General features: G+C 40.4%; 2 protein-coding genes across 4 annotated transcripts in view; both read right to left on the bottom strand.

The window, feature by feature from the left end:
• Positions 1 to 3292, bottom strand: part of LOC137992661 (metallophosphoesterase 1-like) — an 11376-nt gene extending 8084 nt beyond the window's left edge. Inside the window, exons 1-4 of one of the 2 annotated variants that reach the window (XM_068838144.1) lie at positions 3053 to 3277; positions 2630 to 2953; positions 682 to 785; positions 1 to 78 (exon numbers count right to left, since the gene is read on the bottom strand). The exon at positions 1 to 78 is cut by the window's left edge and continues 9 nt beyond it. In XM_068838144.1, the coding sequence (XP_068694245.1) occupies positions 1 to 78; positions 682 to 785; positions 2630 to 2803 (356 nt within the window). In that variant the 5' untranslated portion in view covers positions 2804 to 2953; positions 3053 to 3277. Of the gene's footprint in view, positions 79 to 681; positions 786 to 2629 lie in introns of both variants that reach the window. The other variant, XM_068838138.1, reaches the window with a different exon arrangement.
• Positions 3293 to 7055: 3763 nt separating this feature from the next.
• LOC137975886 (adenosylhomocysteinase B-like) overlaps positions 7056 to 15000 on the bottom strand; it is a 14041-nt gene continuing 6096 nt past the window's right edge. For both annotated transcript variants that reach the window (XM_068823106.1, XM_068823099.1), the window contains exons 5-7: positions 9845 to 10047; positions 8360 to 8554; positions 7056 to 7719 (exon numbers count right to left, since the gene is read on the bottom strand). In XM_068823106.1, coding sequence (XP_068679207.1) covers positions 7588 to 7719; positions 8360 to 8554; positions 9845 to 10047 — 530 coding nt within the window. In that variant the 3' untranslated portion in view covers positions 7056 to 7587. The remainder of the gene's footprint in view (positions 7720 to 8359; positions 8555 to 9844; positions 10048 to 15000) is intronic.

Raw genomic sequence — 15000 nt, 5'->3', positions numbered from 1 at the left:
CTTAGGCTGAGTAGTTTAACTGACGGTGAATCAAACACAGAAGAAAACCTTCCAAACAAGTGACTGTCACCAGATGCTCTGCAAAGAATTAAATATCTGTTAATAGACAAACACAAGAGGCGGACAGTAGTCGAAGGCAAGCCACAGGCTCCTTTTCTATGGCTTCTACCATTGTTATGGTAGAAGTAGGCCCCACTACTATCCCACTGCATGCAAACTTGTCCCCGTTAATGCTGGTACTCATCTTACAGACCTCAAATGGATGAAAGACTGAGTCATCCTTATGATGCACTGGGGAGCGGTTTGCAAGTGATATCCACAACACAAAGCATCAATAAATATATGATTAACATAATGGGCCCAGTTGTTCAAAAGCCAATTAACTTAATCCAGGATTAGCGTAAACTATTGTTTCACGTTTTCAACTTCTTCTAATGAAAAGTTTGCCGAATATCAGCAATAAACAGCATTTGGTAGTAGAAAAATAAACTCCTTGGTTAATTTTTATTCTGGGATTAGAGTGAATCTGCTTTTAAACAATCGGGCCATGGTCTTTGGAAGAACAGTGAAGCTCAAATGTTAGGTACTTCTCATAGGCCATTGGGCCATTCTCTTTCTCACAGACTCATACCAAACAAAAATGGAAATCAAGTAAATCTGCATTGTGCTGAAAAGACTTACTCTGGGTGAAATCCAATGTCATGATTTCCCACAACAACATAGAATTCAGTAAGCTCAGAATGGCGAAACATCTTGTGAAAGCGCTGCACATAACTATTCCATTCCTATATGCCAAACAAAGTAATTGAAATCCGTAGCCAGTCAAATTGTCAAATTGAGGGAGTCCCAAACAAGGTCAAGTCACTAATAATGACTTGAGCTTGTTTTTTATCTATATTATTAACAAAATAATTTTATTACCGGTACTTGTTTATGATTTTTGTTTTCCAAAGTCAGTTCAAGAAGTTCAAACTTTAAAACAATGTCACATGATTGTTATTTACACACTTGACATTGCAGCTACATTGTTAGTTTTTAAAAACTCACCATTAAAACTAACAGCAAATGCAAGTTCCCCAGGAAATAAGGCCAGCTTTTCAGATACAGGTGAATTTTTTTAAAAAATCTGGAAATTGACAAGATTGCTACTATTTTCACTAATGCCTTGGAACTTTCTGCCATAATATCCACATATATAGTGGTAACAGCTGCATATAAATGCATTGCAAAACAAAAGAATCCGACTTAAACTTACCAACCATTTCAACTGTTTGTAGAGAGTGGAGCTGCTTATTGGCTTTTTTTGGCACCAAAAGACGGCCAAATGATGTTGTCTGAGTTCATGTTAAATTAATCTTCACATCAAGGAGACAGATGACAAAATAAAGGCACTGGGAATGATGTTTAACTACCTACTTTGAAAAGTTACAAATATTGAAGGACCATAATCATTAACCCAAGTTACAATGCAATAATTTATGGAAGGTGGTGAACAACGGTGTAATGTAACCAAGAGAAAGATTTTGATAGTTGTTTGGAAATGGAGACAAGGGAAATAAGCCATTTTACAGTTGTTTGCTCAGTGACCTGGCCTATGAATGGCTGCGAGGCTGCCGGTGACCTTGTATTGATACACACCAGAAACCCATAAGGGTTGAAACGTGTAACGGCCCCCTGTGTGCTGGGAAACAAGCTTCTGAATATTCAATTTGCTAAGTACCATATTTGGAACAACAAGAGCGAGGGGTTTCCAAATATGGTACTTCAAACATTCAACCAATCAGTTCACACTGAATATTCGGAACCTGTGAACGTGTGTTACTCACTTATGGGTTTCTGCACACACCTAACTGCTTTTATCATGTACATTGTGTTGTTGTAATTCTTGTTAGTCCACAATAACATTAGAAAAGCACAAAGGTTTGTATCAAAGCACAGTCACTGGCAGCCTCGCTTCCATTCTTAGGCCAGGTGACCTTCAAGCAACTACAACTGTAAAATGGTCTATTATCCGAGTCTCAGGCAGGAATTCATCAAGGTCGTACAAAGTTAAGGTTCGATTCTTGTATGGAACACTGATTTCCTTTTCAGTTGTCCCTTTGCCTATTGAGTTTAAAGACTATTAAACCACATATTTAAAGTTTGATTGCATTTGATAGGAATAGGATTCGATGTAACTCATAACAGAGTGTAAGGCTTTCCTTTCAAGTTTTCACAGGTTGGTGCTTCAAAGCAACATTTATTATACTATGGATCCTCCATTTAACGAAGTGCTAGGAAACTGGGAGATTTAGTATGCTATTTCAGAGTTTTTTCATGCAATTTATATTTGGCCAGAAAATTTTGTTTCCTACCACGGTTTTCGCTAAGCGCTGGCAGGTGGCTAATTTAACGAGCTCAAAGGATCCTTCCCTTTCCTGAACATCAACCAGATCTCGTAGTTTGAGAATAATCTTTTAGCCTTGCTGTACAAAAAAACCCCCTGGGTTCAAGTACATGTAACTCAACCAACCTCGTGTTTTGAATTAAGAAAAAAAAACAAACATCCCTGGGTTTAACAAGGTCAAGGTTTGTCAACTTTGAGACTCAAATGTAATGGAGTCCTTGCTATGATAGGATAAGGGTTTACCTCATCATTGCTTGTCATACCCTCGTCAAACAGATCCCCCAATAAGAACACAACATCAGGTTTGAAATAAGAAATGGCTGTCTGAAATGCTCTTTCCATCTGCCATTCCCTCCTCAATTTGTCAAACCAATGTCCATTTCTTGGCCCCAGTAAGTGGGTATCAGTCAACAACATTGTTTTAAGAGGCTCAAGTCGACTGTTTCCACCTTCCTGGGACCCTTCCTGGCTTATTTCGGGCCATGTGCATTGAAATATTACCAAATGATAAATTAGCCATTCGCAGAACAGGAACAAACAAACAGCAAGTATTGCTTGCCACTTCAACTGTTGGTAGAAAAGGGAGCCGCTTAACTTCATGGTCTCCAGTTTATAAAACAGAGAACATTCTCGAAAAGCATGCTTCTAGCACGAACATAAGCTTACATAAACAGACCACAGATGATGGCTTGTGTCAGTCTTCAAGAAATGGCCTCACGGGAACTTCGGATCAATGTTAACTCCGTTTTCTGCTCCATGCACACAGGACATACAAGTGGAGAAAAGTAAGAGGTTCAGGTTTAATCGTGGTGGCCTCACTTTACCAGCCAATCGAAAACCATACAGATCAAAATTGTTCTTTCGGACATTTTTCGCAGGATATTGAGCATAGCCTGATTTCAAGCCGAAGAGGACTAGGTACGACTAGGTCTGTAAATTTTCAGGCCAATCCGGAATTGCGCAGGGAACTGGAGCGAGTTTCAAATTTGAACCAATCGATAAGTTGACACTAGACCAACATTGAGATTGGCCATCTGTTCAAGTTTGATGCTTTTAGGTCAAATAAAGACTTATGGACTTCAAAACAGTTAAAAATCCATGCAAACGTCTCTAATTTTGAGGCTGCGTCCCCCAAAATATTAAATAGGCAAACAAAGTGATTTTCACCTCACTTATTTCCAAAACTTTGTTCCCAGGGTCTCTCTTCTCTACCTCCATGGCTGCGAAACGAGGAGCAAAGGGAGCGCACTTACTTCAAGTCTGATTGGACGTGTTTCAAGGCGAGCAATAGTGTGTCACTGATAGGATACAGATCATCTCAGACAGATAGAAAGAAAGCATCACCCCAGTGGGAAAATGTTTGTCGACGAGAGCCCCGTGACCAGCCTGTACCAGAGTCTTTTTCTCAACGACAATGGAGGCAGAGAAGAGAGGCACTGGGAACAAGGTTGCTATTTCCATGGATTTTGAACTATGATTTAAAGTCCGTAATTAGGTCTCTGTTCGGTCTAAGAGCATCAAACTTGAACAGATGGCCAATCTCAATGTTACCTTTCATGTGATGGTGTCAATTTATCGATTGCTTCAAATTTGAAACTCGCTCCAGTTCACTGCGCAATTCCGGATATTGATCCACATAGTTAGAATGAGTCGGGATGGACATGCATTTTCCTTGCAAATTTTTACGACGTATTTAAATGAATGTATCTCAGTCAAAATAAACCTGATTAACACCAAACTTAGGGAGTTTGTCAATCTTGGTGTGCTCTTTCTGGCTATGTGGATCAACAGTTGCTAATTCCATAATTTAGAGACTCGTACCTAATCCTCTTCGGCTTGAAATCAGCCAATTGCGGTAAGCTGGGCTCGAATAATAATTCCGCTGAACAAAACATCGCTGTCAACCTCGTTTTTTAGAAAAAGAAAAAAATGACTGCGGGGTGTGTAAAGTGAGTTTGGAAAAACGAGAACGACATCGTCAGAAAGAAAGCATATTATTGGTTTACGTTGGAAAAATGATCGTGCGGCTCGCATTTTAGTTAAAACACAGACGCGAAGTAAGCAAATTGAAGGTTTTCTGGCGGCCAGGAATACGCTTTTTTTTTTTATAATTTTGGAGCTGTGGCTGAACGTTCTTAAGATGTTCCTAAATTTACCTCAAAGAAATTTGGCGTGTCTGACTTCAAAAATTTACGACTTGTAAGTAATATACAGTTCATCTCTAAACTTACGGAACAAGTGGTGTTTAATCAACTTCATGATCATCTAGTACGCTTTGACCTATTTCCAAAGCTACAGCCATTCTACCGTAAGAGTTATAGCGCTGAGACAGCGTTAATTAAGGTGCAAAACGATCTATTAATGAATATGAACAATCAAAAAGTCACCCTCTTGGTATTAGTTAGCCTGCGAACGCAGACAGTTTCGGCGTCAAAAAGGGTTGGCAGGCCTACACGACTCTCTTGTACGTGGTCTGATTTCTGTTGGCTATGCCATAAATTTGCTCTCTTGAGTACATATTTGAATGGACGCCTCTTTTAGGCGGTTTCTGTAGGATTCATTTAGAAATGGTTTTTGCCCTATGAGGCTTTACATTTGAATCTCTATACTGCTGTATGATACGTTTTCTTCCAAGAAAATAGTTGGTCTCGAAAATAATGTTTTTAGTTTCTTGGTGTTGATTAAATGAATCCTACAGGAAACACCTAAAAGAGGCGTCCATTCAAATATGTACTCAAGAGAGCAAAATTATGACAAAGGCAACAGAAACCAGACCACGTACAAGGGAGTCGTGTAGGCCTGTCAACCCTTTTTAACACAAATCTTCCAGCGAAACCACTGCTGTGCGGAATCTAGGAGAGTGGTTTGATTGTAATCTTAGTATGTCCACACACATCAATGAGATCTGCCTGTCAGTTTATTACCATCTTCATAATATCAGACAAACACGAAAATTTCTAACGTATGTCAGCACTAAGCTGCTTGTTCAAGCAGCTATAAATTGGCCTGCATTGATTACTGTAACGTCCTATTTTTTAGGATACCAGAAGTTCATTTGTCAAGGCTTCAGCGCCTTCAGAACACTGCCGCGCGTCTAATCGAATCACACATACACCTAAATTTTATCATATTTCGCCTGTTCTTTTTCCTTTCATTGGCTGCTCGTTAGGTATAGAATAAGTCATAAAATAGCTGCAGTTACTAACTTTTAAGGTAATTCGTTAATCTACACCAGCATATTTGCGCAACCTTATAGAGCATAATGAACGTTATTCTTTACGTTCAGTGCATTCAGGGGTATTGTTGCAAGATTTTTCAGTAAGATTCAAGCGTACATAAAGAGATAGGGCTTTCTCAGCGTCTGCTCCTGAGATCTGGAATGCCGCCCTGGCGGCGAACATTAGAGGTCAGACAGGCCTCAACAAATGACCATCATTTAGAGTTGTCCTGGGTGATAGGGTAACCCTACCTGTCAAATTTTACTTGTAAACCCGGGCTACTAGGGAAACCGTAGCAGTAGGGTTACACTCCCTCCTTGTAAAGAGGGCCTTAATTAATTAATAAATCTTTTTTTGAGGGCGCGGTGTCTTGATCTGCAATGGTGAAGCGAAAATAAGCGGTTCTTTTAGAGCTGAAATTCCGGTTTCAAAAACGATTTTTAGTTATATTAAGTCCTGGGACACAGTGTCCTAAACTAACAATAATAGTAAATCAAATGAAGCTATGATCTTCGCAGTTATGAACTCAATTTTTGCAATTGCGTAAAGAAGCCTGAAAAATTCAGGCTGGTGCGACGCTCTAACCATGTAACAGCTGAGCTATGAAGCCACTGACGTTGGGAGTTGGTCATTTGTGGGTTCCAATGTTGAGGAATGAATCAACGATGAAATGATATATGAAATGGATCATATATGAACTGCGGATATGAAATCAAGTAAAGCTATGATCCTCGCAGTTATGAGCGCAGTTTTTGCAATTGCGTAAAGAAGCCTGAAAATTTCAGGACTTCAACGGGGTTTGAACCTGTGACCTGGCGATACCGGTGCGACGCTCTAACCAACTGAGCTATGAAGCTGGTCCCGTGAGGAATGAATCAAAATGATACATGAAATGGATCATATATGAACTGCGGATATGAAATCAAATGAAGCTATGATCTTCGCAGTTATGAACGCAATTTTTGCAATTGCCTGTTCAAGTTTGATGCTCTTAGATCGAACAGAGACCAAGTGACGGACTTTAAATCATAGTTCAAAATCCATGGAAATAGCAACCTTGTTCCGATCCCAGTGTCTCTCTTCTCTGCCTCCATTTTCGTTGAGAAAAAGACTCTGGTACAGGCTGGTCACGTGGCACTCGTCGACAAACATTTTCCCACTGGGGTGGTGTTTTCTTTATATGTGTCTGAGATGATCTGTTTCCTATCGGCGACACACTATTGCTCGCCTTGAAACACGTTCAATCAGACTTGAAGTAAGTGCGCTCCCTTTGCTCCTCGTTTCGCAGCCATGGAGGTAGAGAAGAGAGACCCTGGGAACAAAGTTTCGGAACAAAGTTTCGGAAATAAGTTATAGTTTTCATGGTTTTGTACTGAGAAGAAGCAGCAGCCTGCCGTTTGCCGTTTCGCATAAACGTATATATATAGAGAGAGAGGAAGCGCTGTGGAAAATCTTCTTTCAACAAATAAACATTTTATTACTGGCCCAACGCGTTTCGGCTGTTACCTTGAGGGGTCTCTTCTTTACGGTTTAGTTAGCAGTAACTAAAAATTATGGAGATTGAGATTCTTCGCGGAACCGGTGCAATGCTGTACTAATTGAGCTACCACGCCAATTTTTTTGCATAATAAGTGCCAGTGGAGGACGAAGATTATATTGTAGATATAGCCTTGTCACAAACGGAAGCTCCGTTCTTAAAGATTATTCTTGTTATTCCTATGTGCCAAGAACCCCTTGATTCAACAGCCACTATAGCAATGTTAACACATCAATAACAATGGGTGGAGTGACCGATATCTTCGCTGTATGCCGACAGAGGCAGAACAAAACAGAGAACTACGCAAACCTGAAAAAATCAGGGAAAACCAAAACGTTCTTCGCCTTAAAAAAACAGACCAAAAGAACAACACTGATATAAATAGCACCATAAAAATGCTTGTGATGTAATTGTTTTTGTCCAAAGTGCGAGATTCCCGTAAGTTGTTAATAGCGGTAGTGTTCCGGTTTGAAGGGTCCTTCAGCGTCAACTCCCAAATATTTTGCTTGCTCAGGGGCCAGCTTAGTCAATTTCACACCAACATGGTCAAGATGCAGCCTGGCAACTTCTTCATCGAGCTAATTCAAGGAGAAAAAAAAAGGGGAAAGCCTGTCAGCGATTTAATTTGGGTAACTGCATGAGTGTGTTTTAACAAGAAATGAATTAACTTGAAATGAGTTTCCCTTTCTGTCAAGAGATTTCTACAGTGAAAGTGAAGGGTTTGCGATTTAGTAAACACGTTACCGACCATGATTGTGGGCTAAATGAAGCAACAACACGTATGTCTGCAACATGTCCATACATGTATTCTCTGCTGTCACAAAGATCCATCTCCACCCAGTAAGATAAATATATGCATGCATGGCACATTGAACTCACAGCGGATATTTCATGGCAGCGCCATTTTTTGTAGTCCAAACGTAAAACGGCGCGATTTATTATGTAACCGTGGCGACGGTGATCTTCTCACGTGTGAAGATGTCATGCTTTCGCGCTAAAGCTCAACCGGTATTTCATTGGTGTTTATATAATAAAAAATTTGGCCATTTTCAAGTTCATTTCAATGTCTTCAACAAAGTACACACAAGCCATTGGGGAAAAAGGGAGCGGAGTTGAACACTGGAAATGGCCGATGAAATGGGTTTATTAAACAGCTTGGTTTGCACCCTGCACTACAACCTTGTTTAGGCATAGTCCTGCCATAGGTTTTCAAGTTACCTTCTTGGGAAGCATGTATACACCTATTGGGTATTGTTCAGTCTTTGTCCAAAGTTCAATCTGAGCCAAGACTTGGTTGGTGAACGAGTTGCTCATGACGAAAGAAGGGTGGCCCATAGCACAGCCAAGGTTCGCCAGACGTCCCTCAGCGAGCAAAATGACATGGCGGCCATTAGACAGTTCATAGCGGTCAACCTGAAATCAAAAGTAGCTACACTGACTAATGCCCATGTATGTAACAAAACTACAGACACGATACATGCATTGGAAAAAAAAAAAATACTATTAATTGAAGAGAGCAACTAACAATCGGCAGAAACGTAATATTAAGGAAGGGAGCAAACTACAGGAATACCCAAATGTATCAACGGTGAAAAGCCCCAGCATCTTGAAAGATATTTTAATTGACGATCTTTCACATCTTTAATGGTAACACTACTTACAAAAAACTGACAATTTACAGGTATTTTGAAGTTCTGACGAGGATAGAAGAGAAGGTCACTCATTCCCGTTCCAGCTTCAAAATGCTCTTTTGAAGAAATTGGCAAAAAGCTCAAGGATCCTCAAAAGCAATTTCCGTGGGGGAAACTTTTTGTAGTTGTTAAGATGATCTATAAATATGAAGGTCTACGACTTATCTGATCACCTAGGTAATAGATTATGGTAAAAGTCCACAATCTGAAATTGAGTCATTTTCATTGTTATTTGGAACTCTTCACTATCACAAACATAGAAGACACCAACAGAACAGGCTTGAGGATGCCAACTAGTAACTGGGAATATTTCAAGGCCGGTGAATTGAAATAATCGAAGTATATACTCTGACGAAAGTCCAGATAGTTTAGACTGTCAGTTTGACTTAGTTTATGACGGTTTTGCATTACTAAAAATGTTCACGTTAGGCAAACAGTATCTGTTCCAGCAAAAATAATAATACAATAAAAAGCAGCCCCCCCCCCCCCCCCCCCCTCCCCCCCTCAAACCAGCTCACGATTATCAAAGTTCAAAAACTATCATCATACTTGTGGGCACAAAGAGCCAATTGACAAAAAAGCCACCATGGCCAGTGCTTAACTAAACTTGGTTTCTGTAGCCTGAGACCCAGGTGTGGACAGGGACAGAAGGGGACGCTTTCCGTTGAACAAATTTTCCAGTTGCTCAATTTCTGAAATTCCACGTGGCAAATGGAATTCATAGCACTTTCCACTTATACAAACCCGACAAAAGCCTTGCATGTGTTTCTTATGAGCAAGAGACAATAAGAACCACACTTCAGCTGAACGTAAAGAGCAATTTCAGTCTGGCCAGTCAAAGTGGACCACCCTGCATCTTCAAAGCTGCCCTAAACATTCCAGTTGGACTGATTGAACCAAATGACGCATTTGCCAACTGAACGAAAGCACCCAATAATATCAACAATTCCCACTTACAACAATAAAGCAACTTTCCTACCAATGAAAACAACTAAGAAATTGAGAACCCTACCTGTGGCTTGATATTGGTCTTCTTAGCGTTCCCATTAAGCCATGCCACATCAATTTCACAATCAAAGTGACCAACATTGCACAGGATGGCATCATCTTTCATTTTCATAAAATGTTCTTTGCGAATGATTCCACGGCAGCCCGTTGCTGTGACAAAAATCTGACCCTGGGAAGCAGCTTCTTCCATGGTAATAACTTCATATCCTGGTCATAAATAAAACATAAAAACCGTACTTCAAAATATTATTATTATACATTGGTGTCACCAGCTAGATTTTGATTGGCTATAAGCCCGCAGCTAATTCTTGCTTGCTCTGTTTCTATTACGTCAAACCTACAGACAATAGATTTTAATTTATGTAGAATTGACGTCATACCTACAAACAAAATTTTTATGTATGCAGAAGTGACGTCACCTAACACACTAACCAGCAGAGAAGAGGAAAGAAGTCTCTGCCAACCGCAGAAACATTCTTTGATTTGCCGCTCGTCCAAAGAAATGGATGAGTCAGTCCTCTTGTCTTTACAAGTGCAGATCAGGAATGTGCAGATCAGGAATATGCATAATAACACAACTATTGGATTCGGTTCTCGCATGATAGCAATAATTATCAAGGCCTCAGTTTGCGTTATCCGCCTCAGCCTTCGGCTTCGACAGATCACACGAACTTTGGCCTTGATAATTATCGCTAATATGCTTAACCTCATCCAATAATTGTTAATTAACACCTGATGAGCATATTATCATACGCATTGCATTGATCAGAACCAACAAAATTCCTTAGGAATTTCACTCAGCTACAACTCCTGCTTTTACCTAATAAAACAAAGCTGATAGACAAAAGGTCCTACAAAAACACTTGAAATCAATTTGTGACGAAAGGAAGAACCGAGGTATATCCAACGAACAATATGTCACAGCAGAGTAGAAAACTAAGGGTGCTTACCATTTGTCGAAAAAAACCGGTTGAGGTGACCGGTTGATGACCTTTGCATAACGGTAATCAATTTTCCGTTTTCACTGACCTAGCTTGTGCCCAGGCGTTCCGTTCCAGCTGACTCGAATTGGTGTCAAGTGTCAATTGGTGGAGACAGAAGAGCGGTACTTGAAATATCAACTTGGATAAATGGTGAAGGAATTTCGGTCCAACAGGTCCGACCGGTCAAAATGGACACCTCTTGAGGTGGTCCTTTTTTTTGCGGAAAGTTACCCGTTCGACCGAACCCGACCGGGCCGTTCCATTTGACTTCCAACCAAAATTTCCGGAAATTTTGGCTTAATGGTAAGCACCCTAACAAACTTTATCCATGCTTGGCACTACATGTAAGGAACCTTAACTATTCTCAGTGCCCCTCTCATCATCATCATCATCATCATCATCACCAAAATTTTCTTTGTAAATATATTTTAAGCTTAAAAGCAAAATGCTTGTGGGGTGGGGTCGTGCAAATTACAAGTTAAAAGTTAAAATGAAATATAGCATGCAACAGCAAGTAATTTAAGTGTATTGACAATAATATAAAAAATAATAATTTAAATTCAATAACGTCATGCAAAATTAGGCATAGTAATATGCAGAGATATCCAAATAAAAAAATGCATACAGACGTCTAATAGTACTAAAATCCAGGGAATGCCTAGGGAGCGACTGCACTGACTGGGCACTAAAATCTAATCCCCCATGCATTTCTTCTCTTCCCTTGCGATAAAAAATCAAAGATGAGGCGGCGAGGCGGCCCACGAGACAGTGTTCCAAAATATGGCAGCTCTATAACTGATAGAGTGAATAAGAAAGTAAGACTTAAAATGATTGACTGTGACCTCGTCAGTTTCGTCCTCTGAGGCCTCAGGCCCTGTACGTCTTATTGACCAGGCAAGATAATGCAAGAGGTGCTGCAATAATTCTGTGGAATGCCCCTCGCAATAGGCCCACTGCTCATCTGTGACCAAGTTGTTACTAAGAATATGTTTGAAGATGGTCGATGGTCCCTTCCCTTGGGTTTCCCCGATAGTTGTGGCACCAAAGAAAATAGGAATACGCATGTGTGTTGACATGAGAGCATCTGAGTAACGAGGCTATAGAACCTGCGCGGTACCCTGTACCCAATGTAGAAGATCTGATTGTAGATCTGAATGGACCAACCATTTTCAGCAAAGTAGACTTAAACCAGGGATCATCAAATGGAGCTAGATGAAGACGGCCCGAAGCATCCCTACCTTTGCCACACATGTTGGTTTATTTTGCTGCAAACGTAACGGTTTAGCTTCGGAATTGATTCAGCTGCAGAAATATTCAGAAATCCATAGCAAGCAGTTTGCTTGGCTTGGTACAATTATTATATCATGCACGTTTCATTGAGGATTTTGAATCCATCTCTGCTCCAAACCGTCAGTTAACTCACCAGAATCGATCAAATGGGTTTGGCGATCAGAACAGCAACATGCATTTGAATGTCTCAAGGCTCGCATGACGACTACAGAAGTTATGAAGTATTTCAACCCCTCACTGGGAACAGAGTCGATTGTTGATGCTAGTCCTCAGTGTTGGACTAGGTGCGATTCTTACCCATGCCAGTAGCAGTGGATGGAGAAGGAAATGTTGTGGCGTATGCAAGTCAGTGATTCTCTCATTGATTGCGAAAGCCGCTACATTGAAAGGGGCCCAAAAGAAAAGCTCTTGCTGTGGTATGTGGTATTATTATCTTTATGGATCATCATTTAAAGTCATCATAGACCACAAGCCTTTAGACGTGATCTCCAACAAATCCACCAGCAAAGCTACTGGAAGACTTGAGAGATTACAGCTGTGCCTACAGTCTTGAAAATGTGGAGTTTTCTCCAAGCTACAAGACATTACATGAGTCGTCATCCTGACACTAAGCAGTCTTCAAGCCCTCATCATATGTCAAGAGTTAATGCTTCTGTTGACTTTGTCGCCACCATGCTGTTACCCCTGCCACTAGCCTTCAAGTGGTGCAAGATGTGACAGCGACCCAGGAAAGGCATGAAGTTGCGAAGGATGTCAGTCAGCATGAACAGATTAAACAGGACTATCAGTATGCAATGGTGATTCTAAGAAGGGCTCGCATAAAAGTTCCTGTGAACATCAGAGAGCGAGTGATCAGATTGGCTCACAGTGGACACCAATTAAGGCATTGTTGCAGTTGTTAAGACAATTAAACGCTTACTGCGAGAGTCGTAATGGTTTCCAGGAATTGATAAGATGACAGATCAAGTGGAGTCAAAGGATGCTTACCATGTCAAGCTGCTAATCATGATCCAAAGCCAGTAGTTGAACCTGTGAGGATGTTCCCCCTACCACATGCGGCCCTTGGTAAGCACTATCCCTGAAGTTTTGTGCTCCTTTCCCTAGTGGAGACTATCTACTAATTGTCACTGATGACTTCAACAGATATCCGGGAGTGGAAATCTTGCTATCCACATCAGCTAAGGCTGTCATTCCACACCTTGACCGTATCTTCGCTAGACAAGGCATTCCTGACTTAATGAGGACAAATAATGGCCCACCCACTCAACAGTATGGATCATGTTCGAAACATTTTCCCTTCAGTTTGGTTTCACATATCGCAGAATATCACCAGCGCGTGGCCCAGAGCAAACGGGGAAGCAGAGAAACTAATGAGGACACTGGAGAAAGCAATCAGGACATCTGCCATGAAAGGCAAAAACTGGAAACAAGAGCTATTTACTTTTTCTGAGACAATACAGGGAAACTCCTCGTAGCACTAGAGGAAAGTCGCCTCCAGAGTTACTTAATGGACGGAAGCTCAAGTCCACATTAATTCGAGCACAATACGATCAGGCATTCCCAGCGGTCAGACAGGCTGATGCCAAAAGAAAGAAAAGGATGAAAGAATATGCTGATAGATTCAACCACGCCAAGACTACAGATCTAAACACAGACGACAGCATGAATACTGATGAAACAAACAAAACAAAACAGGATGTTTACAGCATTTAACCCTGAGCCACTCGAGATCAAAGACAAGAAAGGAAGCATGATTACAGCTCAAAATGCAGAACACACTGTCACCAGAAATTTATTAATGCATCATTCTTCAAAAAGGTGCCTTCCAACACACCCTTACTACTCCCGATTGAAGATGAGGAAGCTAAGGAAGCTAAGAGCAGTCTACACCCACCTTCGAGACAACTGATACAGATGAAACCACAGAAGATGAACCAGAGTCGCCGCCTCCACTTCGCAGATCTACAAGACCAACGAAGACTTCCGATTATCTTAAGATCATGTTACCTGAGCGTTATCCAGTCATTCATTTGAAATGCCACTGCTAGAATATTAATTGACTTAATTTCTATAGGTTATTGAGCACTGCCCGCATTGCACAAATTTCATCTTGAATGATAATCAAATGGTCTAAGAAAGCACGTTTGTTACGTTCTCGTTTATTTTTCTTTTTTAAACCTGCTTACTTTTTGTGTTACTTCACTTCTAAAGGAGAGAGGTATGTAGTGTTTTTGTGTTACATGTAGGTCACGTACATGCACAGAAAAGGGTAACAAACTGAAAGGGATCAAAAAGGAGTCCATTTGCGGTTTTCCTGTTGAAGATTCTATAAACACCATTCCATAATTTTGCTTGGAACACTAAGGAGAGGTATTGGTCTATAATTTACTTCTACATTATCTCTTTCATCATTCTTTTTGTGCATGGTAATATATCCCTTAGTATTATATACTTCAAAAACTCATTAAATAATAATTCGTGAGCCTAACACTAGACACTAGACACTTAAATAAAGTTCATTTCCTTTTAACATCCTATCAAAACACCGATAAAACGTCACTTGTATGAGCTTTATATCCTGATAAAACACTCCTCGTTATTATTCTTTATATAAATAATACTGATAAGGCAAAGCTTGTTTTTCTGGTATGCTAATATTCTCTCTTCACCGTTTGAACCATTGTTCTGAGTCCAGAGGGACGCGCTTTTTGTAGAATGTTTTTGAAGCCGTTCAAAAAACTCACAGCACGTGTTTTATCGGGTGTACTGAAACACTAGGCTACGCCTCGTGTTGTTTTTAAACCCCGAGAAAACACTGCTGCTCGTTTTTAAAACATTACATAATCCGCGATTCCATGTGAACCATTCCTGTCAGGGTTACAATAAA

This window comes from Montipora foliosa, chromosome 1, assembly GCF_036669935.1.
Source record: "Montipora foliosa isolate CH-2021 chromosome 1, ASM3666993v2, whole genome shotgun sequence".
In the NCBI taxonomy this organism is placed as follows: Eukaryota; Metazoa; Cnidaria; class Anthozoa; order Scleractinia; family Acroporidae; genus Montipora; species Montipora foliosa.
This window is presented reverse-complemented; position numbering and strand designations above follow the sequence as displayed.